The 24418-nt window shown below is 53.0% G+C and overlaps 8 protein-coding genes across 8 annotated transcripts; 6 read left to right on the top strand and 2 right to left on the bottom strand.

Moving 5' to 3' along the window:
• Window positions 1-469: 469 nt before the first annotated feature.
• J4E93_010479 (uncharacterized protein) lies at window positions 470-2496 on the top strand (the record flags this gene model as incomplete). The annotated part of the gene is made up of 2 exons (XM_049348358.1): window positions 470-1043; window positions 1610-2496. 2 exons carry the CDS (start codon window positions 470-472, stop codon window positions 2494-2496), a joined length of 1461 nt encoding a protein of 486 aa, XP_049194429.1.
• A 2850-nt stretch (window positions 2497-5346) lies between these two features.
• Window positions 5347-6195, top strand: J4E93_010478 (uncharacterized protein; the record flags this gene model as incomplete). The annotated part of the gene is made up of 1 exon (XM_049348357.1): window positions 5347-6195. The coding sequence occupies one exon, from the start codon at window positions 5347-5349 to the stop codon at window positions 6193-6195; it is 849 nt and encodes a 282-aa protein (XP_049194428.1).
• A 303-nt stretch (window positions 6196-6498) lies between these two features.
• Window positions 6499-7006, bottom strand: J4E93_010477 (uncharacterized protein; the record flags this gene model as incomplete). Its single annotated transcript, XM_049348356.1, has 2 exons — window positions 6499-6856; window positions 6951-7006. The coding sequence occupies 2 exons, from the start codon at window positions 7004-7006 to the stop codon at window positions 6499-6501; spliced, it is 414 nt and encodes a 137-aa protein (XP_049194427.1).
• Window positions 7007-7748: 742 nt separating this feature from the next.
• On the top strand, window positions 7749-9086 carry J4E93_010476 (uncharacterized protein; the record flags this gene model as incomplete). Its single annotated transcript, XM_049348355.1, has 1 exon — window positions 7749-9086. One exon carries the CDS (start codon window positions 7749-7751, stop codon window positions 9084-9086), a length of 1338 nt encoding a protein of 445 aa, XP_049194426.1.
• Window positions 9087-11410: 2324 nt separating this feature from the next.
• J4E93_010475 (uncharacterized protein) lies at window positions 11411-12097 on the bottom strand (the record flags this gene model as incomplete). The annotated part of the gene is made up of 1 exon (XM_049348354.1): window positions 11411-12097. One exon carries the CDS (start codon window positions 12095-12097, stop codon window positions 11411-11413), a length of 687 nt encoding a protein of 228 aa, XP_049194425.1.
• A 505-nt stretch (window positions 12098-12602) lies between these two features.
• J4E93_010474 (uncharacterized protein) lies at window positions 12603-13474 on the top strand (the record flags this gene model as incomplete). Its single annotated transcript, XM_049348353.1, has 2 exons — window positions 12603-12626; window positions 12677-13474. The coding sequence occupies 2 exons, from the start codon at window positions 12603-12605 to the stop codon at window positions 13472-13474; spliced, it is 822 nt and encodes a 273-aa protein (XP_049194424.1).
• A 702-nt stretch (window positions 13475-14176) lies between these two features.
• Window positions 14177-17555, top strand: HIR1 (HIR complex subunit; the record flags this gene model as incomplete). The annotated part of the gene is made up of 5 exons (XM_049348352.1): window positions 14177-14213; window positions 14278-14352; window positions 14422-14637; window positions 14688-17390; window positions 17449-17555. 5 exons carry the CDS (start codon window positions 14177-14179, stop codon window positions 17553-17555), a joined length of 3138 nt encoding a protein of 1045 aa, XP_049194423.1.
• Window positions 17556-19101: 1546 nt separating this feature from the next.
• On the top strand, window positions 19102-23385 carry J4E93_010472 (uncharacterized protein; the record flags this gene model as incomplete). Its single annotated transcript, XM_049348351.1, has 4 exons — window positions 19102-19401; window positions 19452-21387; window positions 22572-22742; window positions 22811-23385. The coding sequence occupies 4 exons, from the start codon at window positions 19102-19104 to the stop codon at window positions 23383-23385; spliced, it is 2982 nt and encodes a 993-aa protein (XP_049194422.1).
• Window positions 23386-24418: the final 1033 nt, after the last annotated feature.

The following is a 24418-nucleotide window of genomic DNA, read 5'->3' as shown; positions in this document are numbered from 1 at the left end:
TTCGCCTGCAATAGACGCAGTGACTTCGACCATAGTTTTCAACCCTGATGACCACCAACGTACAAATTGCATAATCTGGTAAAGTCAAATCTGATCAACGGTCCTGACTCGGTGCGCAATCCCTTCGAGTACCCACATCTTTTCTCTCACTTGATTTGCTTAGCGCAGTCTTGGCAGGAGCGTAGGTACGCCTCGCTGTCTATATCAACTTACTTCCCTGGCTCACAACATTCACTAACCATCACTCGCATTCGCTTGCTCCGCCGAGTTTTGTCTATCAATCTATTTACTATCTGATACTGTCGCGATGGAAATCAAGTAAGTTGTGCCAAAAGATCATCCTGCACGAGCCCACACTAATGAAAGAAGCGACAGAGAACGTTACCGCGGCGGAAAGTCGTTCCTTGACCTGCCTGGAGGTAATTTCTCCAACATCCGCCTGTTCTAACGACGCAAACTAACACGAGAGATGACAGAACTGCGTAACACCATCTACGAGCACTTCATCGACCTCAAACCATGGCCATGTTGCGCCAATGCCCCAAATCTACTCTGGATTAATCAGCAAATTCGCGCCGAGTTCGGATCGTTATACTTGAGTCAAGACAATACCACAGTCTCTTTCTACCACCTCGCCGACTTTCTACGCCTCTTCGTCCTTCCCCCAGCAAACCTCTTTACGAAGGACGTTGCTTACAAGGTCACCGTAGAGCTCTGCTACTGTGACACTCCATGGGACAGTTGGGTGCTCGACCTGGTTGAAGTCGTCTCGATCATGCGCCAATATCCATTGGTTGACATCGTGTGGGCCATGCCACCCTTTTGCTGGCCTCCTTGGTTCGATCACTTTGATGTGGCTCGGCCCGTGTCTATTATGAGAAGTATGGAAGATCAGGAGTTCGAGCTGTTAACGTCCGGTGACCTTATTGTGCGAGATAGGCCTTATGGCATGAGCCTGGACTTTGAATTGGAGGATCGCTGTACCGAACAAGATTATGCCCATATTCAATTCAAGCTTGGAGGGCTCAAGGGCGAGTGTGGAGGTATCACCGTGGAAGTGATATAGCAGACATGACACGAAGCGAAAACGATGTTTCGGACAATGAGTTCCGCTAGTAGACGCGTAGGGTTGCAATAGGACAGCAATTTGAATGTACATCGCATGGAATGAGATTGGATATCTGAGAAATTGTGCGAGCAATGAATAACCTGAAGATGCGAGAGATCAGGAACTGTTATGAGCCCAAGAAGCTGCCTGCCTGGTCGTTTGTGTCTAGCGCGGTCTACGTTGCACAGCAGATCTTGGCGGACGCTGAGACAAAACGACCTGTCGTCCAGAACAATCTCGTTTGCTCCTAGAGCTTTTCAGTCCACCTACGAAGCTATCTTCCACTACGCTCAGGTGGAGAATACAAGCTACCACTGCACAGCACCATGATGACAACCCAGTATGCTGCAGTCAAACATTTTGCTTGATGAAAGAACAAACTGACGATGATGGTGGCAGGGACCATAGTGGCGGAGCGCCGTTCCTCGACAGGTTGTCTGGTGGTATGTGGTCCATGAACTGGTTTATTTAAATACGACCAACTAACCCGTCTCATTATAGAACTGCGCAATACCGTCTACAAGTACCTCCTCGACCTCGAGCCATCTCTCGACCAGAGTATCCAGTTCCTCCAAGTCAATCGGCAGATTCGCTCCGAATTTGGGTCACTATATCTGAGCCAGGGCAACGCTATAGTACCTCTTGACTGCCTCATGCCCTTCCTGCGAGACACCTTCCAGCCTATCGCTAGCCAGAGACCAAAGGACTTCACTTGCAGCTTCCGTGTAAAGCTCGACTGGAATGATATCTGTTGGCACAGGAGCTTCTGGGACCTCGATCTCTTTGAAACTGTCGCATTCATGCGTGGATATCCTTTACTCAACATTGAGTGGGACCTGAACCCTTTCAACCGCTGTAGTTACTCTAATCACTCCAACCGCCCTGCCCACTCCGGCCGCGGCGACCGCTCCGACGTACCTGAAGAAGAAGAAGCAGGAACCGAAATCGACGACGAAGACGACGACCAAGACCAAGACGAACCTGATGAGGCAGGATCTGAGGAATCACAACCTGAGGAGTCAGAATCGGAGGAAGCAGACTCTGAGGAAGAAGAGATAGCAATTCCGCCTCATTCCGCTCGAGTCACTTTCAGTGTTGACGACATAGACATCGACGCACCCCTGTCAATACTCAGAAACCTGGAGGATGAGCTGTACGCGAAGTTGGCTGCTATTGATCTGTCTTTATCTGTCAGGCCACCTTTAGATGAGAGGTTCAGTGCCGGTCTAGTAGCCTATCTTGACATCGCTCTGATGGCGAACTGTACGGAACAAGACTTCGAAGACGTTGGGCTTGATGTTGAATGCGGAGGCATCAAAGTGCGTTTTCATATAGCGCATGAGCCAGAAAGCGAATACAATGTCTCCGGGAGTGAGGAAGACGAATAGGATCTCACTATCGTGGAAGTGGGGTACAAGAGGAACAGTGCAAGGAAGATTTGAGAGAAATGTACGAATAATGACTGTTCAGATTCATGTGATGAGCTTGAGGATGTGAGAAATCAGCCCGCAGCTTAACGCCGGCCCGGACGTCGATGCCTTGGGTTTAGCGAGGTCTTGGCGGGAGGCCGCATCTTGGACTGAGGTGCGAGTCTGTCCTGTTTACGACACCTATTCGACGACATCGAATCGCCGAACATCAAAGTCAAGCCTCTTTGGAAGAGTGAGTGCGCTTTCGCCTCGATAGTATTGCCCGAGTCAAGATCTCGCCTCAGTCTGAGTCAAAGACGCACTCTATTTCTCGTTGCGACAACAGCATGGCGCTCAAGTATGTCAAAAGAGTCGTGTGACACTGCAGTGCCAGTCGATGGAAACTAAGTTTCGAAGCAGCGCACACTACCGCCACAGAGCGAATTTCCTTGACCTACCCGGAGGTACGAGGTCTCCAAACCCCACGATTTACCTGCCCAGGGCTGATTTCAGGTCCTGAATATAGAGCTACGCAACGCCATCTACACCGAATTCCTCCATCTAACACCAAAATGTGCTGACGCCATAAACCTTGTCAATTCTCATGAGCAAGTCCACGACGAGTTCGCGCCTATGTACCTGTCTCCGTCCATCAGGCTGCGGCTATACAGTCCCGTCGTCCCTTTCCGACAACTGAACAATTACCTGCACGTCTTCTTTATCAAGCGCCCATACGAGAGTCTACGAACGATCAACCGTTACATCATCATACGCCTCTCAAAATTCGGAACCGGCGAAGAGCGGAAAATCGACCTTCTTCAATTGGTCCAAGTCCAGAAAGAATTTCCTTCATTCATAATGAATTTCTGCCCAGGGGGCTACAGGAGTTTTTTTCTCACGTCTGACATGATGCATGAGATAAAATCTGCAGTGTCGGTCCTGAAGAACATGGACGCGCGCCAAGCCGAAAGAGTGGTCTCCGTCGAGCTTGAGATGTTCATGCCAGATGAAAAACAGAGAGAGGCCAACATGCAAGAGGCAGTATTCGTCAATATTACTGGAAAACGTCGAGCTCAGGAGGTATCATGGAACAGTCGTTTGCGGCCCAGACGGCAGGAACATGTGGGTAATGGTCTTACTGAACTTGGATTCCCCGCAAACTACAAGCTCCTTGAGGTGCGGATTACGTGGGAAGACTGATCCACGACTGCGGCGTGATGCGCTGGAACGCGCGGGAATCTGCAGAGCCTTCGTCGTTGTGCGGTCCTAGCCCATCGCCTACCCATCTTCGCAATTAGCCAGCAGCTCTACCATTTCGAAAGTCTCGATTCTAGATCACTCTTCTCTTCTCTCGTATCGCTCTTGCATCGCTTGTACCGATGCGCTATGAGTATCAATGCAATCGAGAGGCGACTGAAATGCTTTCCCAACTGTGGAATACATAGCTGCAAGCACGCATACCCATGAACAAACCGTTTACCTCAATCTAAAAACGCACGACCGTGTACTCACAACCATGTTCTCGAACCCAAGTTCCGAGCTCGGCGATAATGCAAAGAGCTCACAGTGCGCCACGCATCACCGCTCCTCCGATCACACTGCATGCTGCACGCTGCAGGGTACTTATCGAACAACGCCGACACCAGCTATCGTGAACTAGCGGGTATTGATACCACTACGCTAGTCCCGCGCCTGATGACCATCTGGCAAGCTTCCGGTTCGTCCATTGGTGATCAGAACACCCAGCTGATGGTCAAAGCGTGCCAGCGTACCTCGCCAATTCATGCCGCGACGAGCGAACAAGCACATACTCCAAGACAGCGGCATACGTAAGAAAGAGGCTGAACACGAGAAGTCAGCTTCCCAAAAACCCCTCTTCTAGAAGAACAACCGTGCACAAGACCACGTGAGCACAGCTGATCTCAGCATCCCCCTCACCAGCATCATGCCCGCTCCCTTTCGTACAACCCCCAATTCCCTCACCCTTGCTCCCGCACATCGGCGATGCAAACCTTCAAAGCGCCCAGACCATCTTCTCATAAACGCACCCACGACAGAATGACGAAGGTAACTCGCAGCAGGTGGATAAACAGAGAGAATGGGAAGCGAACGGCCAGCATTGTTGATTTAGGTCAAACGTCACAGGCACCGTGATGTGGGCCAATGGGCTTGCTAGCGCGGCCGGCCGCTAACCCCACAAACATGCAGGTGAGGGCCGTGCTAACCGGATGCGGGGCTAGGCACGTGGATTATGTTTTGGGGGACCACGGGGTTGACGTCGGGCGGTCGGTCGGTCGCTATGGTTGCTGCGTTGGTTTGCTGGCGTTTCTGAGGGATTATAAGAAGGGGTCGCGTGTGCTTGTGGTGGGGAGGTGAGTTGGTACTTGGGGCTTTTAGGCTTCTGCTTCTGGATTCCTACGGTATCGAGGCTTTTGTTTGGTATCTGAGTGGTAGCTTTGTTTGTTGTATCAATTCAACGTCATCCCTTCTTAGGTCCCGCGGACCCTGAGTCTCGCGTGGTACTCACCGACCTTCCTTCCTGCAGTGCACGTGTGGGGCTGATCTTCCTTTCTTTACTGGGGCCACGGAGCTATTGTACCTTCCGCGGTTCTTGTTCCTCTTGTCTAGTTGCGAAGGAAGTCATAAGAGGACTGTCAGCAAACAACTTCCTGCTTTCTTTGTTCAATTTCCACGTCTTCAATTACTCAAGGACAACCATCCAAAAACATCACCTGCACCTGGACATACAACATGGTCGACCCCCACAACCTCACCACCACAACCCTACACCCATCCTACGAACCAACCATACCACCACCCCACCCAAGCATGTTCACAGAAACCCACCTCCACATGCTCATCGCCACGCTCGCCCTCCTCCTCCCCACCCTAACAGCCCTCTACATCCACAAAGACTACCGCGCCTTCCTCTCCCTCGGCCCCGGCGGCACCCCAGCAACCCCCCTCGGCTACCTAAAAATCAAACTCCTCTCTCTAATCTGCCTGCGCGACCCCCTCCGCCCCATCGCCATCCCCCCACACTTCCGTCCGCAAAAAGGCTACTTCACGCCTGCCTCGCTACCCGCTCGCAAAGGCACGAAACCGCTCATCCGCGGTATTGCGCCGCAGAGACAGCAGACGCAGAAGAGCGGGCCGGCGGTTTATGCGTGCTTAGTAGCCAAGATTAAGGGTCTTGCGGCGGATCCGGAGAATAGGTTGTTGGAACGTACGAGTTGCTTTGAGAAGCATAGTTCGGGGTTGTTTACCAGTGTGCCGATTACGAGGACTTGTGGGGGTGAGATTTGTCATGCGCATCCTAGTGATGGATCGATGCATATGACGTTGCATCCTGCGGATGCGAATCTGTTGATTGAGATGGGGTGGGGTGAGAGACATCCGCTTGCCAGGGGTGGGTGGTGTAGGAAGTTTGTTCCGAGGGAGTTCATGCTGGTTTATGCGCCGAGGGATGAGGCGGAGGTGGAGGTTGTGGCGAAGGTTATTGCGGCGGGGATCTGGTGGGTTAGTGGTGTTGATGTTAATGGGGATGCAGAGGGGCCGAGGAGGAAGAGTGCGGACGTTGCGGCTCTTGGTGAGGAGATGGAGGGAAAGGAGTGCTGGGCTTGTAGGGTGAATGGTTGTGGAGGGAATCAGGTTGAAAAGTTGACGAGCGAAGCGTGAGGAAAGGATTGGAGAGGAAAAGGGTTATGGGAACAGATTGATTGGGATTGCTGGTTTTGCTCGTTCAAGCATGGCGTCTGGGTTTTTGGACATTCGGGGCACAGGGTATGGGCATCGAGATTGGGCCTTCGGACGATGTACGATAGGCATAACGGTGGTCGCATACATTCATCTTTCGTACCGGGTATGAGACGCTTCGTGACGATATGCATGCCCACGCACACCACCGGTGCGCGTTGCCAGTGTACCACGCCCATCCGCTGGACTTCTTCAACCCAAATCTCCCCCGCTGAGCTTAACCATCTACTGTTTCCCACCCTGCCTAACCCACTCCTCATACTCTTTCCTCTTCCCCTTTACATCCCAGAACCCCTTCCTCCCCTCCCCCTTCCCACCAATCCCGCCATCCAGACCCAAAAACGCATACGGATCACCCTCACTCAGAACCTCCTCGCCCTCTTTTGTGTAGTAGCCCTCGCCGTGTCGTCCTTCCCGCGAAATCTGGCCCGCCCATTGTGCGTATTGTATTGGCTTTAGTGGCGCAAACGATATGACGATGCCGAGGGAGAGGATAAGAATGGAGGTGAGGAGTTCGAGCGAGATGTCGAGGGGGAGGGGCGTGGATGCGAAGGTTGCGGTGTGTTCGTGGGTCGAGTAGACGCTGGTGGGGGTTAGTTGGGAGTAGGGATTGTGTGATGATGCTCATTTGACCCTCTGTCTGGGAAGATGTAGATATGAGCTACGTGTACACGTACGCATGTGTGAGGAAGAGCGCGCCGATGCCGTTGAGGGCCGTCCCTAGGATGGCCATTGCGAGATTTGGTGGACCGTGTGCGGCTTGTTGACTTTTCGAGAGTCTGACGTCGGCGATAACCGGCTGTAAGTTGATATGTACAGGGCTTGGTGACCTATGTGTCGATGTAGCGCAGAAGGCGAGTGGGTTGGCGTTCGTGATGCGAAGCGACGAGCTTCACTTTTGCTTGGCGCCGACAGGTGATCCGCCCGCAGACCCTGAAGTCTGCATCATCACGACGTTCATCCTGTCAACTATCAACTACTCTTGTTCAACAACGCCCGTGACCTTCAACAGCATTACAATGTGAACCGTAGTACGTCATCTAGGCTACAGTCTTCAAAAGGCACGTATCCTTCTTCGTTGAGCGACAAACGGCGTACAGACACTCATGCGCGCTGACGCAGACTGCAGCAGAGTCAGCAAGGATGCCAAGGCAACAGTCCAAATTGCTCCGCCATTGGATCCCTAACGGCTATCGCCTTTTATGTCCGCATTAACAGCGTTCGGAGAAGAGTTCGGAGAACACGGTCTCCGCCTGAATGAGCGAGAATGCCGTCGGAGGAGCATCGTACTGCGCCGGCTTTGTGTAGCAATGTCAATACAAGAATGAAGATGTCCGGAAGGATAGACCCGGTTATCATTGAGTTATATCGTTGTGTTCCAGGATACTGCCTGCTCTTCTATACCTACGAGCATCATTCCCTATTCTTCTATACCTACAAACTCCATTTCCTAGCCCTGTCCTACCACCACAGTAATGCCAACCTCACCCCCCCTAAACATCCTCATAACCGGCGCCGGCGTCTGCGGTCCCCTCCTCGCCCTCATCCTCCAACGCAGCAACCCCCTCCACACCATCACAATCCTAGAACGCTACCCCTCCCTCCGCACCGGGGGCCAGCAAATCGACCTAAAAGCCCACGGCATCCCCATCATGACCAAACTGGGTCTTCTCGAAACACTCCGGCCCTACTGTGTCCATGAAAGCGGCCTAGAATTCATAGATGGAAACGGCAAGAGCTTGATGCAGTTTGGTGTGACGGCTGCGGGGGAGAATCCGGGAAGGACGCTGACGAACGAGTTTGAGTTTATGAGGGGGGATTTTGTGAGGTTGGTTTATGATATCAGTCTGCAGGAGCGCGAAATACTGGACGAACAAGGGTATGGTGGGAGTTTGAAGTATGTCTTCGATACGACGATCACTGCACTCTCACCAAATCCATCGACAAAGACAACAACAGTGACTTTCTCCTCGGGTTCGACATCGACATTCGACCTCGTCATCGCCGCAGACGGCCAATCTTCACGGACCCGGCGTCTCGCATTTGGTCAAGACACCAGTGACGCGTCCTTCAAATCGCTCAACATACACGCTGCGTACTACAACGTCCCGCGCCTGCCCTCAGAAAACAGCCTCGCGCGGATATACTTCGGTCCGCAGAACCGCATGGTCATGACGCGCACGGGCGACCGTCCCGTCACACAAGTCTACCTCTTCCTCTTGAATAACCGTGAGGAGCGGGCGAGTCGCATCAGGGGTACGTATAAGAAGCCATTGGATGAGCAGAAGACTGTTTGGAGCGAGGAGTATGGTGATGCGGGGTGGGAGTGTCCGCGGTTCCTGAAGGGGTTGGAGGATGTGAAGGATTTCTACGCTACGGAAATCGGTCAGGTCAAGATGCCAAGCGGGCAATTGTATAAAGATCGAGTTGTCTTACTCGGAGACGCGGGATACTGTCCCTCAGCCTTCACAGGCATGGGCACAACACTGTCACTCATTGGCGCGTATGTCCTCGCTGGCGAGCTGGCGCGGTGTGGCAGTGATGTCGACGCGGCGCTGCAAACGTATCAGAAGGAGATGAAGCAGCCGATTGAGGAGTGTCAGGAACTGGGGCCGTTGGTGGAGGAATGGAGGTTCTTTCCGGAGTCGGCATGGGGAGTCTGGGCTGTGGGATGGGTGCTTTGGTCGATTTCGACGATGAGGGTGGATAAGGTGCTCGGGTGGCTTGCGGGGTGGCTGCCGGAGGGGAAGGAGAAGAGGTGGGAGTTGCCGGAGTATGAGAACTTGAACTTGAGGGCGCCGAAGATGGAGTGAGGCAGAGTGGGTGGAAGATGGATGTTGATGCCGTGGCAGGTGTTGTAAGGTTGTGGTGGGCGGAGTTTGTGCAGTATGGATGCACTGCGATGATACCATCCCTACTTATGGCCAGAGTAGCAAAAAGATAGCCCAACTAGCAAAAAAGGTCAAAAACATACAACAGCGGGGATTCGCTAGTGGTCACCCACCTGACTACTAATCCGCCGGTATCATGCTTGTATATGGCTGAGCGGACGGGAAGCCTAATTTTCATGATCCTATGGTCGTATGTGGAAGGTAATGTGTTTTTGGATAGATATATCGTCAATGTGTCGTTGAAGCAGCCCATGGTCATGACGTAACATATTCGCCCCATCAGGATCTGCCCCATCGTCTTCAAGAAGCTGATGCAAACGCGACACATAACGACTCACGTCTTCTTCTGCCCAGATAGTCTCTTCCTCGCTCTTTGCCATCTTGACTCACCGCCTCCACGATCAAGCAAGCTATCCATAACTCGATGCATATCCTTTTTTCTTTCTTCAAACTCCTTACTCCAGATCCCAGCGTGGTCAAAACGCTTTACAAACACTTCCCACTTCTTTGCGTCCAGCGCGCCTAACAAGCGAGAAGCATGTGATAACTCCTCTTTCGATAGGGTTAGGCCTCTGCCACGAAGGTAGCCTACGAGATTGAACAGTACAGCGAACTCTAGAAAGCTGTTGATAGTGCCTTTGAGTCTCCGAGGCACGATGTCGTCGTATACAGTCGCATATATCGTTGCGGTACGGCCGACTTCATCTAGGAACTTGACTGGGCAGATGTTGAGCCGCTGTTCTAGTCGAAGTGCGTACTCGACGCAAGATAGGAAGTGAGAGGTCTTGGTGCTGGTGGTCCCGGCAACGGTCTTGAATAGACCTAGTTGACCGTTGGCCCAGTGCCACTCAGGATCGAAAGCATCATGCCCGGTATTGTCAAGTATGATGTTCCATGTTCGTCGAGATCGGACAAAGTCTTTCGCAATGCGGTGTGTCCAGGTAACGTGAGATGCTAAAGGTGGTGAGCTATAACCTGATCCGTGATGGAATCTCCACTTACTCTTTGATAATTCAAAACTTGGGCTTCCGCTTTGGCTCCCTGTCTCTAGAAAGCCTCTGCATCGGGAAATCAGTCGACGAATCATCATTTCGAGACGCTCGAGTATCTCATTGTGTGACAGCGGCCGGGCTATATTCCTCAATGCAGCGTCGTCGTTTTGCCGTCTGCAAACCATAGCTCGAGCAGAAGGGGTCGTGGTTTTATCGTCATCAGACGGAGGAGTTCCGATGCGTGCTTGAGATGCTCCGTGTCCAGACGTCCGAGAAGCTTGGTGAATAGTTGCTCTAGTCCAGATGGTATTGCCTCGAGCCGAGCAATGAGACTGCCTATGCGGGCTGTAGGCGACAGATCATCAAGCAACAACTGTGCCACGATGTATGCCCAGAGAAAAATGCCGGCTGCCTTCTTAGCTATACCTTTGACCAGTTCAGTAGCGCGAGCAGGATCCGTTTTGCTGAGCTTGACGTATACTTGCGACCTTGCCAGGGAGGCCGTGACGTAGTTGAAGATATCCTGGCGATTCAAACGTTCAGGGCGTAGATTAGGCTGGCCTGCAAATGCGCGAAGGAGCTCTGGTGAAGATCGACTGACAACACAAACCTTGGAGTGCGAATATTTGGGTATGTCTTTGATCAATTGAAGAACGTCGTTCAGGCCACTGTCGAGTTCGTCTAGGCCATCGATTGCGAAGAAGAACGATCTTGGTTTGCTAGGTATAGAGATCATCGTTATGAAGGCCTGACGCAACTCAAGCCAAGTGAAAGGTTGTCTACCTCCACCAGAAGCAAGGAATTCTTGCCAGCGACAATGAAAGACTCGGATCAGCGTCTCCGTGTCGCCTTTGAGCGCAGAGTGGAGCAAGGTTTGTAAAAGCCCCATACGCGACTTTTGCATGTCGTTGCCCAGACTAGAAAACCAAAAGCTCGCTTTGACAAGTGTCCTTCCTTTGGCCCAGGCGCGTAGGTGGGCGGCGGTGCGAGGGTGACTGAACACAAATTTCATCAGCGTACTCTTCCCAGTACCCGGTTTGCCACGTATCCAATATGTATTGCTACACCCTGTTGCTGTGAGCCACCGAGGAAAGGAGTCGAAGTCATCAATGTTGGGCTGTTCGGGACTTGCATCGAATATCCATTGCGAGGTTCCTGGGTGCGCAACAGGAATCGTCTTGTACCGATCGTGCATGCCAGTGAAATGCAAGCGCGCCAACATCAAGCTGGCGAAACGGCGTTCCATATCATTGTTTACGACGGAGTTCTCGAATGTGTCTGAAAATGCAGCGACATCAACCGTCTCCGTAGTTTTCCAATCGTGATGCGCGATAGACTGGAGGAGGAGTGTATCAGGTCCTGTATCGCCGTCCACCGGAAGCCGTCTTTTCTCCGAATGAACTGAATGCTGTTGAGCCGCATGCTGTCTATAATCTGGGTCAATGTGTGGTCGCATTGGTGACATCTCACTGACCGGAGCGAGGCAAGCAGAGCGACATCTACTCGCTTGCGAATAGAGTCAAGTTTGTCCGCAAGATCACATATCGTCTTCTGGCTGTAGTACAAGCTCAGAATGCTGCGTAATCCTTGTGCAAGCACCGTCTCCTCGTCGACGTCATCGTCGCGCTTCGCTTGATCCAGTGTTGCCTGTAAGATCCTCGCCACTCCCCCACCATCCTTCACCAATGCAACCAGTTGCGCATCTGCAATTTCCTGATTAGGGGATATATGTGACTTGTAGTATGCGCGTCGTGCCTTCTCAAGTTGTTGTGATAAGTCGCCGAGATTAGCGATGGCGTCATCGAGCAGTGTAGCCTCTCCTAGGGTGGTGCTGGTGGATTTAGATACCTTGCCCACCTTGTCCTTTTGGATCACTTTCCTCGCAAAGTTGACAAGTTGTATGACAGCTGAAGCCAGTGACACAGCCATCTGAGGCTTCATGGAATTGCGGGGTGTCACAGAGGGACATTGTCTATACGATCAGACAGGATAGAGAGTGACGGCTAAGGCGGCAGAAGAATGTGTTCACGCGCTTCGCTAAGGCGTCTGGCATCCTTTAGCTCAGCCATGTTGGTGTAGTCGACCAGTCAGTACGTAGGAAGGGCGTGATGATAATAAGGGCTTGCTTTCTGCTGCTACCCGGTGTCCCTAGGGCAAATCTATACTCTTCTTAGTCATCGCAACGACGTGCAAGGATCTGATGGCGGGGCCATGGCCTGCTGAATATGGAAAATCGAGTCGAAAACTTTGACCAAGAAGGAAATAAGCTAGAAGACATGTGAAGAGCGATTAGGGTTTGGGGTGGAGAGCGGTGAAAGACCCGCAGCCGTGGTTCACGCTATGCGAACTCGTCTTTTCTAGCGTTGCGGACCGCCGAGGTGCACCGTGCGCCAGGTAAGCTTTCCCCGACTGTCGCTGGTTGCACGTCACTCCACGACACACGACCATGGCGGAGTACTGGAAGTCAACAGTAAGTAAGACTAGGCCTGATAAGCGCGTCATACACTAACTAAGCTACAGCCAAAATACTGGTGCAAGTTCTGCTCCACGTTTGTGAAGGACACCAAATTCGAACGCGCGCAACACGAAGCGACCGGCCGCCACCAAGGCAACATCCAGCGCAGTCTCAAGGGGCTCCATCGCGAACAAGAGAACGAAAAGCGCAACCAGGCGCGCGCACAAGCAGAGGTCGCACGTCTAAATGGCCTCGTACCATCCGCATCCACACCTTCCGTCGCAACCGGCGTAGGCGGCAAACCTACATATGAGAAGAAACCACAACAGAAGGCGACAGTAGATGACAGGAAACGACAATGGGAGCAGTTAGCAGCCATGGGCGTGGCGCTTCCTGCGGCCGCAAGAGGCGACATGGCGATAGCAGGTGAATGGAAGACGGTCAAGGAGGAAGTTGTGGGAGAAGTGACAGAAGATGGAGAATTCAAGGCCACGTCGCTGAACAAGGGCGTGCGGAAGAGGCAACTTGACGAGGATGAAGAGGAGCGGGAGGCTGCTGGTGAGCTGATCACGAAACGGAAGGGCTGGGGACATACCTACAAGAGTTTTCCAGGCAGTAAGGGCGGCGACGACGATATCGAGAGTTTGCTTGGGAAAAAGAAGCCACAGGCTGAAGTGAAGAAAGAAGACCAAGAGGATGGAGTGAAAGCCGAAGTTGAAGATGACAGCGGCACGAACACCCTTCAGGATATACCCACCGCCGAGGAAGCGGAGGCGAAGGCTGCTGAGACTATTGTCAAGACAGAAGAGGACGCGCCAGCTGCTCCGGCTGTGGTGTTTAAGAAGAGGAAGAAGGCGAAATGAACGACACAACTAGCGACACAACCCACAACATCTGCACCAACCGCTCACGCTGCCACCGATCTCCTCCTGAACCTCGCCTACCTCAGCTCCAACTTGGACTACAGTCGAGAGTGGAATTTCGCAATAAGTCCGGGGCAACTTCAAATGAGTTTTGCCGGTGAGGATGGGCACGCGCACGCAGCAGCATATCATGACTATCCACTACAAGGGTCCAAATGACCACCCGGATGAAGAATCTAATAACGGAAGAGCTGCATGTAGCTAGTCTAGTACTGTTTTTAGGTGTCTTTGTGAAGGGGCAACCAATGGCGGAGCGGGAAGTGCAAGTAGCATTTGAGACTTCTCTAGGGCTGCCTCTCAGGGAATCAGAGAGACCAAGGTGAAGGAACACCAAGTTCACTGTATTACCACAAGCACATGCCATACTCTAAATACACTTGATGTTTGATTCCCTCTACCATGAGCCGCTCGTTTAGCATGCACTTTGCGATCGGCGCATGCACCTAAACCTTAAACCCCTGCCCAAACGTCTGCCAAGTAGCGTCAACCGCGAGATCGCGTCGCCAACACCAGACAACTGTCGCGCTGCACCACAACGTGCGCCTCAACCACCAACCCTCCACCACCGCACCCAATACTCCTCATACTACTTTCATGGTCGCGCAATAGCATGATTCAACTGCTAGCGACACCTACGCGACCATGCATCTCATTAAACCACAGTGGTTAACTCATCCCGGTGGGTGCACCCGCGCATGCATGCCCTTTTCTGCTAGCATCTTACTGACATGCATTCCTACTAGGCGAACAGAAAGACTTTGAAGTATACAGCTGCCACGTTTCCCCTGATGGATCGCGCCTGGCCACGGCCGCCGGAGGTTCGTCAACCCACCCTCGATGCCCACGCGATGCGCTGCACCCCAGAATATTGCTAACACCATCTGTAGACGGCTATGTACGTGTCTGGTCTACCGAGGCCATTCTAAATTCCAACGACCCCTCGTATACGAAGCCGAAGCAGCTCGCGGCTGTCAGCAACCACTCCGGCACCATCCATGCGGTCCGCTTCTCTTCTAACGGCAAATATCTGGCGTCTGGCGCAGACGACAAGATAGTATGCGTCTATGCGCTCGACAAGAATGCGCCAACACATACAGCATTTGGTGGGTATACGTTAGGCAGGTACAAGGGACGTAGGCTGATAGCATTACAGGATCGAACGAACCGCCGCCCGTCGAGAATTGGCGCGTCATTCGCCGCCTGATAGGGCACGACAACGACGTACAAGATCTGGGGTGGTCATTTGACTCATCAATATTGGTGTCAGTGGGGTTGGACTCGAAAGTGGTAGTCTGGTCTGGGCATTCCTTTGAGAAGCTGAAGACGCTATCAAACCACCAGAGTCACGTCAAGGGCATAACATTTGACCCCGCCAACAAATATTTCGCTACCGCTAGCGATGACCGCACTATCAAAGTCTACCGATTCAACTCCCCGCCCCCGAACGCCTCGCAGCAAGACCAGGTCAACAACTTCGTCCTGGACCACACCATAACCGCACCCTTTCAGACCTCCCCACTCACCACATACTTCCGCCGCTGCTCGTGGTCACCCGACGGCGCACATATCGCTGCTGCAAACGCTACAAATGGGCCAGTCAGCTCCGTCGCTATTCTTGCGCGTGGAACCTGGGATGGAGATATCAGTCTGGTCGGCCACGAAGGGCCCGTTGAAGTAACCTCGTTCTCCCCAAGGCTGTTTTACCGGGATGAGCCACGGCCAGAAAAAGACGGAACCATTAACCAGCAGACGGTTACTATTGTCGCTTGCGCAGGCCAGGACAAATGCCTGAGTGTGTGGAATACGAGCTTCCCCAGGCCATTCATGTGCTCGCAAGAGTTGGCTAGCAAATCCATCTCCGACTTGGCATGGTCGCCAAACGGAGAGACGCTATACGCAACGAGCTTGGACGGCAGCATCATGACTCTTGTTTTCGAACCCGGAGAACTCGGCTACCCAGCGACATTTGCGGAAAACGAAAAGACACTCGCTAAGTTCGGTGCCGGAAGAAGAGTTGGTATCATCGAGGGCACAGACGCGCTACTTCTGGAAGAGAGCAGTAAGAGTGGGGAGCTGAAGGGCGTTCAAGGCAGGATGGGTGCACTAATGGGCGACGGAGGTGCAGTTCAACCACCGACTATCACGAACGGCACCAACGGCGTCACTCCTTCGACAACCCTCACCAACGGATCGGGCGGCGCGGCACCACCACAGGCCCCGGCTGAGCCACCCCCAGATGTGAGGGTGGAGAAGCTCAAGCAAAGAGTGACTGTCACCAAGGATGGCAAGAAGCGTATAGCACCTATGCTCATGTCATCTTCATCTGGTGTTGGCGAGTCCTCGTTACCTCAAACACAGCTCCTTTCTGCGACGACAACGTCAGGCGGCAGGAGTGACAATCCCCACAACATTCTAGACCTTTCAAAGCCCTACGATGGTTTCCCGAGAGGCGGACTTGCATCCATGCTTATAGGGAACAAGCGGAAATTTGCCGAGATCGAAGGCGATGAGGACCGGCAAGTGGAGAAAAGACTGGCTGGTTCGGTGAAGCCTGGAGGCGCAGCAATCGTTATAAACAGTGAAAATGGTCTTGTCCCTCCCGCTGCTGCAGCTGCTAAGAACAACGAAATGACAGAGCCTCCAAAAGTCCTAAGACCGGCCATCGTCAACCCTTCCATGGCCCTCGCTCAAGTGCGGTTAGCCGTACCGAAAGTGAGAAGCGTCATCGTGCGAACTATGGACGGCAGCGAGCCACCGCAGAGTGGCGTCGATGCCAACACAGGCAAAGCGGAAATACCAGACACGGTTGTTCTAGAAGCGCGCAATGCCAGCGGACCATCGCGGACGGGACGGCCACAAGATCACGACCCTACGCGGTTGACATGCACCAGCAAAGGACAGTCACTTTGGCAAGACTTCTTACCAAAGGCCGTACTCCTGGTGACTGGCAACACAAACTTATTCGCAGCAGCATGTGAGGATGGATCAGTATACGCATGGACGCCAGCCGGCCGACGGACGCTCAACGCCATGGTTTTAGAGGCTCAACCAGTGATCATGGACTGCCGCGGCTGGTGGCTAATGTGCATAACAGCAGTCGGCATGTGCTACGTCTGGAATCTCAAGACAATGTCTGCACCCCACCCACCCATCTCCCTAGCGCCCATCCTCGACGTAGCAGCCTACGCCCAAGGACCCCACCTCACCCGGTCCCCCGGTATCGTCTTCGCACGTCTCAACTCAGCAGGTCGGATAACAGTGGCCATGTCCAACGGTGAGGGTTACGCCTACAACCCCGACATGTACATCTGGCAACGGATATCTGAACCCTGGTGGGGCGTCACAAGTCAGTACTGGAACTCGACCGATTCCTCCGTCGGCAACATCCGCTCCTCAAAAGACAAGAACGCCGCGCCGAAAGAAAAAGACGACCAGGTCTCCATGGAAAACATCTCAGCAGGCATCATCCCCGCGCTCGAGCGCAACACAACAAACCAATCCCTCCTCCAAGGCCGCGCCTTCCACCTCCAGCGCCTCATCAAGATCCTCGTCTCTGCAGAAGGCTACGAGACCTTTGAGAGCTCGGCTAGTGTTGCTCATCTTGAGAACCGTGTCGCTGCTGCCCGTACACTGGGTGCAAGAGAAGAGTTCAAGATCTACCTCACCATGTACGTCAAGCGTCTCGGTGCCGAAGGCCTCAAAGGCAAGATCGAAGAGCTACTACGCAGTCTTATGGGTAGTCTCGTATCTGAAGAAGAAGAAGGTGCCGACGAGCAAGACGAAGCGATGAAAGAGCCTGAGGAGATTTGTGGCTGGAAGAGGGAGGAGTTGCTCAAGGAAGCCGTGTTGATTCTAGGTAAGTCCTCCCTCCCTTCTACGACATCACGAATCCAGTATGCTAATCTCCCACACAGGCAAACACCGCGACCTCCAGCGTATAACAGTCCCCTACGCCCGTCTCCTCGGTATCGTGGCCGAGGGCCAGCGTCAAGACGACCAAGCTATGATCACGGATATGTAGCCGTCCTCTCTTCTCTCTTTCTCTCTCATTTGTTGGTTCACTTCATCTTTTTGTACTAAAAGCATCACTTTGGCGACTAAGAGGTGGCTTGAGCGACCGGGTTTACAACGTTCAGGCGTCTATGGGCGTTGCTGGTAAAGATGGGGATCGTATGTGTTTTGCTTTTTTGTTTGGAAAGGGGAAGGAGTGGATATCACGTAATTGTAGAACATTTCTTGGCAACGGACGGGACTGACAGTAGTCTGGAAGCGATTGCGAGTGAGCGTGGTTGGAGGGGATGGGGGAGGTGGGGATGGTGTGGCAGGTCTGATCGTGTCTGTGTAGACGGGCTTGAAGCGTTTTGTTAGTTGTTCATGTCATGCTGCGCAGGCACATCGATATATAGCTCCTCCACAGTCAACTCCTTCTCGTCCCGTCGTTCCTAGATCATCCCCTCCCAACATCTCTCGTAAACAAGAAGTCCACTTCAAACCTCCTCTCCTCACATGCATCAGGCGTCACAGTCCCGCTCCAAAGCCTCACCTGCTCTCCCGACCACCCCTCCCCTTCAACCTCCGTCTTTTCAACCCGCACAATGCGCTCAGCTAACATGCGATGTTGCTCTGGATCCTAGAGTTCTTCTCGAGGTAAATTGCGCGAAAGTAGCGCAATGTCTTCGCGGCGCTCATACGGTGGGCTTGTGGGCGTGAGGGCGTTGCGACGGTCATGCCGTTAATGAGGTGGGTAGCATGATGAAGAATCGCTTTGAAGCTGCCGAGATGCGCATTGAATGGTCTTCAACACGCGGAGTGCACGCACGCTGTTGCTACCCAGCTATCCGCGTAGACTGGGGGCTCGTTACGAGATACGCATCACGAACGATCGCCGAGGGAGCCCGGTAGCCTTGGCCATCATCACATCAATTGTGAACGCGCACTTCCCGACACCTAGGTTCATACTGGGGCCTGGCTTCCATGCATAAGGATGCACGTTGTAGACGGTTCCTTGTAGTAAACGTGCAGGCGTATTTCGTACATGTGGCGCACGGGCCGTTTAGCGATTAGCTCGGGCGCTCGTTGCGGGGCGGCCAACGGCTGCCGAGATGCGATTCGCGGAGTGCCCTGCCTACATCGGCTTGTTAGGTGAATTGTACCTGAAGATCTTCTTCTCTGTCTTCCGCGCTCGAGCCTGCGGGGTGTTTTCGCGAGGGCAACCTTGTATGTGCAATGGGGATGGGATATTCGGTAACAGTGGTTTGACCCACTTGGTACGACATACGAGCGGGACGGAAAAAACCGACGGTCCTGATGGTTCTGGGTGATCGCAGGCGGCGCAGCACGGCGGTGAGAACGGCGAGCTGGAGCTTTTACCATAATAATATCGGAAATTGCATCACCAAGGTCTTGGTGGGTAGTCGTATCTCGGACAGGATGAAAGAGATTGACGATCTCTAATATATACATAGGTATGTGATAACCGCTCTACTTTTCGTCGCATTAGTCTATCTTCTCTCCATTCGTTTTCTTACTACATTCGTTCAGTCCTTAACGAGGACTTCCATCACATCATGGGTTTCTCTCAACTGGCCCTGCTGGCTTGCCTGACCATTGCAGAAGCGGCAACAACACCAAGATCCCAGTCACTGCACCGTGTGCACCGAGCAAACGACAGCCTGCCAGCGATATTCGGTTCAAATGGCACCACCATCCTCAAAGGGACCACTACGGCTCCTGGCGTGGTCATCCTCGACTACGGTGCTAATGTCGAAGGCCATCCCACTTTCGAAGTCCTTTCAGCCACTGGCGATACGTCTGGTCTAGAGATCACGTATAGCGAGACTAGAGCAGTACTAGACAGTTTCTACACCGTAAGTCTTACACCGCAAGTGCTTGAAACTCATACTGATTCACTTTGCAGAGCGATGGTCCAATCGCTTTGGCCGCAGCTATGGACACCTACAGAGTCAATCAGTACAATGTCACTGGGCCTATGATACATACCAATCGACTCATCCAGGGTGGCTTCAGATACCAGAAGCTCAACCTCTCGACGACAGGCGAACTGGTCTTGAAGAACGTCGGTGTGAGGCCCACGATCCCGAACATACCCCTTGATCAACTACCGGGATACTTTGAGACCTCGGATGAGGAGCTCAATCGAATCTGGAAGGTTGGAGCGCGGACAGTTCAATTAAACGACATTCCTGCGCACTCCATTCCGGCGTTCTGGCAGGTCTCCTCCGAAGGTTCTCTGGTAGAGAGCCAAGCCCCTCAAGTCCTGTCAGGCGGCGCCGCTGCTGGACTGATGAGCTACCAGCTTGCATTCGAAGTCGAGCCTATTACTAAAGGATTCGGCTTCTCCGTACTGGCCGACACTCTCAACTCCGGAATCTACATCTTCTGCAATATTGTCAACGGATCGATCTCAGCACACTTCGGATCCACTGAGGATTCTCCTCCCCTTGCATTCGCGGAATTGCCAGCAAACATTACCCTTGGTATCTGGCACAAAGTGGAAGCTACTGTGGATACGACTGGCATCGCAGTATCTTTCAATAAGGTTCCCGTTCTCGAATTCTCGCAGACTTCGGCATTCTTCGGATCCTTTGGGTTGGGCGCGTCATTCGGCCACTCTGCCGTGTTTCGCAACTTGTCTGCTACGACTCTAACAGGCCAATCGATCTATTCAGCCTCTTTGACGGACGAGGCGTTCTTGCCGGACTTTCTAATGGGCACAAACCCGCACGATACAACGGTCGACGGCTCGAAACGCGACCGCATTGCGTATGCCGGCGATCTAGATATTGCGCTCGTATCCTCGCTGTCGAGTACCAACGGCATCAGTTACATCAAAGGCACGCTCGATCTTCTTGGTTCCTTCCAACTGACCCCAGGATTCTTCGCACCCACGGCAAAGATCCAACAAGAGCCACTTGCATCTCCAGTCGATGCCAACGTCACTGGCCTGATTGGCTACTCCTTCAACCTCCTCACCGCAGCTGCAAACTTCTACATGCGCAGCGGCGACGTCGATATGCCAAAGACGTGGGCACCCAAAGCCGTACGCATGTTGGACTGGGCACACTCTCAAGTCCTGCCCGAAAGCGGGTTGTTGAACATCACCAACCCTGCCTTGGGCGGCGACTGGAACTATTACGATCCATCGCAGGCGGGTGTTGTTACCAAGTTCAACATGGTCTACGCATACGCACTCCAGGAGTGCATCAGGCTCCTTGCAGACGGTGGCATCGACACCGAGCCATACACTACCCGCCTTGATGCTCTGCGCATCGCGATCGACCAGAACCTTTGGTCTAATGAACTCAACGCCTACTACCTCTCCCAGTCCATCGACAACAGCTTCGCACAGGACTCGAATGCCCTGGCCATTCTCGCTGGTGTGACCAGATCCAACCACACTCCCTCCCGCGTTCTGAGCACCCTCCGTCAGCTTTCAACACCAAACGGTCCTCTCGCTTTCTCGAACGGAACTATCGCAGCCGGGTTCTCAAAGTACATCAGCCCCTACGCAAGCGCCTACCACCTTCGTGCCGCATTCGAGACCAACGACAGCGAGACGACCATGGATCTGCTCAAAAGCCTCTGGGCGCCAATGGCCGACCCGCAAGGAGCAAACTACACCGGATGCTTCTGGGAGACCTTGGACGCAGCCGGTGCGCCTGCACTTGGGAGGGGAACTAGCCTCTGCCACGGTTGGGCTGCAGGTCCCACTGGGGAGCTCAGCGATCATGTCTTGGGAGTGAAGCCCGTAGCTCCGGGGTACACTGAATGGCGAGTCGCTCCTGTTACGCTGGACTTGAAGTGGGCTAGGGGCAGAGTCCCTGTGCCGGGTGGTGAGATCTCTGTCGCTTGGAATGCTACAGGGCGTGTTATAACTAGGTTGGAAGTGATGAGTCCTAATTGTACTTCGGGCACGGTGGTTCTACCTCTGTCGTCGCAGGACGGATATGTTGGAGGGGCTTTCAAGGTGAATGGGGAGGTCGTGGCGAGAAACGCGACCTTCAGAGTTACGGGGGGAAAACCTTTTGTCTTTACGTACGATGTCTAGCCTCCGAAGTGTGACTGAGTCCTGTTCCCAAAAATTTGGGCCGTGGCTGAGTGTTGTACAAGATTGTAGCTGTAATCAAAATTCTGATCGGACCCGACTTCACTAGAAGTTCTATGAAACAAGCCCATCGCAGCGCGAAATCGTCCAGCGGACAGAAAGGCTAAAATCGAGTCTGTCATTTGTACCAGGATCGCATTTGCGGCCGGTGCTTGTACATCTATCCAGGTAAGCAGGGTTGTCTTTGAGTGTAGGTATGGGGAAACTTGCCTGCTTACCTGAGACAATGAGGTCGTATCTCGTTACACTTTACGTGACGTTTTCTAGTGTCTGTTGGTAAGCTTTGGCAATGCCATCGCGGAGTGTGTTGAGGATAAGTGATGCGATGGCCATACCGCGTCGATGTTGATGACACGAGACGGATGGGTCCACAAAATCCGGCAGGGCGTCGTATCCTCCGCAACTCGAACGCCCTTGACTCATCTCTTCATGAAGGATGTTCACGCCAACACGCTTAAAAGCCCAGGTTTATGCTACAATTTATCGTCTGCATCTCTTTAAAAGACATCATCCTCACGATCGTGACGTGTAAAGACAGCAAAGGTGTATTGCCGTTCCCCATCAACCCGCATCCCCTAGCGCGTCCCATTGTGGGGTAAACCTCTCCACGCGGCAATACCCCTCTCGTACCTACAAAAGCCATGACGATACCGCACGCCCTGCGAAGAGCCACAACACTAAACGTCCACCAAGCAAAACCCCACGCGGTCTTCACAAGTCGTATTTCTTTCTTCCCAGGAAACAAGCAATTCGCATCTCATCCCCGCAACATGAACACCCTGCAAGAAGCAAGCCGGGTATACAAGGCGTTCCAGAAAGGAGGGCCGACTTTCGGAGGATGGCAGGCAAACAACACCCAACGCGAAGTTGACTCGATGTAAAGGCTGATGATGGTGTGACAGATGCTTCCAGGCACGAACCACGCGCGGGCAATTGCTCGTTCAGGCGTTGATTGGATATGCGTCGACACGGAGCACGGCAACATCAACGACAGCCAAATGCACGAAGCCGTAACCGCCATCGCCCACGCGGGCGTAAGCCCTCTCGTCCGCATCGCCGCCAACGAACCCTGGATGGTAAAACGTGAGTTACCCTTTGCCACCTTCTCCTCCATCCCAAGGTCTCCAAGTGGAAATCTAACACCACCCCAGGCGCCCTCGACAGTGGCGCCCACGGCGTCATAGTCCCGCTCATCTACACCGTCGACGACGCCAAAAAGCTCGTTTCCTCCGCCAAATTCCCGCCAGAAGGAACGCGCGGCTTCGGCTCACCGCTACCAACACAGTGTTTCTCAAATGAACCACTGACTTACTACCTGCGCCACGCAAATACTTCGCTCCTCACCATTGTGCAGATAGAAACAGCGTCGGCGCTGGCCTGCTGCCGTGAAATCGCCGCTTTGCCCGGTGTCGACTGTTTGCTGATCGGGCCCTTTGATCTTGGTAACAACATTGGTCATCCTATTTTGACTCCGACTATGGATAAGGAGTTGGAGGAGGCGATTGAGACGATCAAGGAGGCGGCGCATGCGGAGGGGAAGAAGGTGGCTATGTATTGTAACTCGGGCGAGGATGCGAGGGGATATGTGGAGAGAGGGTTTGATATGGTAAGTGTGTTGACGGATCAGATGGGGATTACGGGGGCGTTTGAGAGGAGTTTGGGGGTTGCGAGTGGGAAGGTGGAGGGGAGTGGGGTCAAGGGGGTTAAGGGATACGATGGCAGGTAGAATGGGATAGATATTATATCCTAGATCTGGCTGCATAGATTGCTGGTATGCTGCTGAATATGGAGCGAAGTATGTCGGCTTTCGGCGCCAGGTGCTACAAGGTCGATACACCCCTCATGCGCTCGACTGAGTGTTGTTTGAGCTACGTAGGCCAGCTAGGGCCATCCGTCGTCCTGACGCAGACAATTGCGGCCTCACTTTGTAGCGATCTTCTGCATCTCTGTAAAAGTTCGTAGGAATCTCGTAGAAAAAGACATGGTCTTGCCAGTCTTGATCCCACTGCTCATAAGTCCAATTCTTCCGTATAGAGAAGACCACCTCAGGATCCCACAACTCACCCACAGGTCCATCGAACATGATGACTGACGTGCCTTCTACGATGTCTCGTATGACTTTTGGAAAGTAATCCGGAAAGCTCCAACAATCCGTGTAGTGGGGATCTAGGGGCCTAGCACCTGGACGGGTTCCTTTCAGTCGAAGGTACTCGAGTAGAGCTTCTTGTAGGGCTGCCGCGTGTTTTAATACTTTCCAAAGCTCACAAGCTTCTCTCGTCGTTCCATCAATGACTAGCTGGAAAGAGTCCGCAGGCATCCCAAGCTTGGCCAAATCCAGGGCTGCTTCAATCCAGGGCATGATCACTCGGATACACTCTGATACCAAGAGCGACGTGACACCCTCATGCCAAACCAGGGACGAGCTGAAACCATCGGGCAGAAGATTGGTGAACAGGCTGATGCGTCTTTGCACGCGGAGCTTTGGATTCTCGAGACAGAAAGGTATTAGGCCGCAAGCGTGGCTGGCAGGACGCGAAACAGCTTTGGAACTTTCATTAAGTTTGAGCAGGCGTAGATTCTGTCTTCTCTGCTGAGGCATTTCCCGTACTGGGGTTGTTAGCGAAGACTCATACTAGAATAGTGCGTCTATATATCAAACGTGATGTTTGGAGGATTCGTACCTACGGAAGTCGATGGCGATTGATGTTGCAGAAAAGCACCATCGCTCTGTCGCTAGTTCAAGATGAGTGGTTGAGTCT

The sequence above is a fragment of the Alternaria ventricosa genome (genome assembly GCF_023758065.1).
Source record: "Alternaria ventricosa strain BMP 2768 chromosome Unknown scaffold_31, whole genome shotgun sequence".
In the NCBI taxonomy this organism is placed as follows: domain Eukaryota; kingdom Fungi; phylum Ascomycota; class Dothideomycetes; order Pleosporales; family Pleosporaceae; genus Alternaria; species Alternaria ventricosa.
The sequence above is the reverse complement of the archived record's forward strand: the minus strand, read 5'-3'. Positions and strand labels throughout refer to the sequence as shown.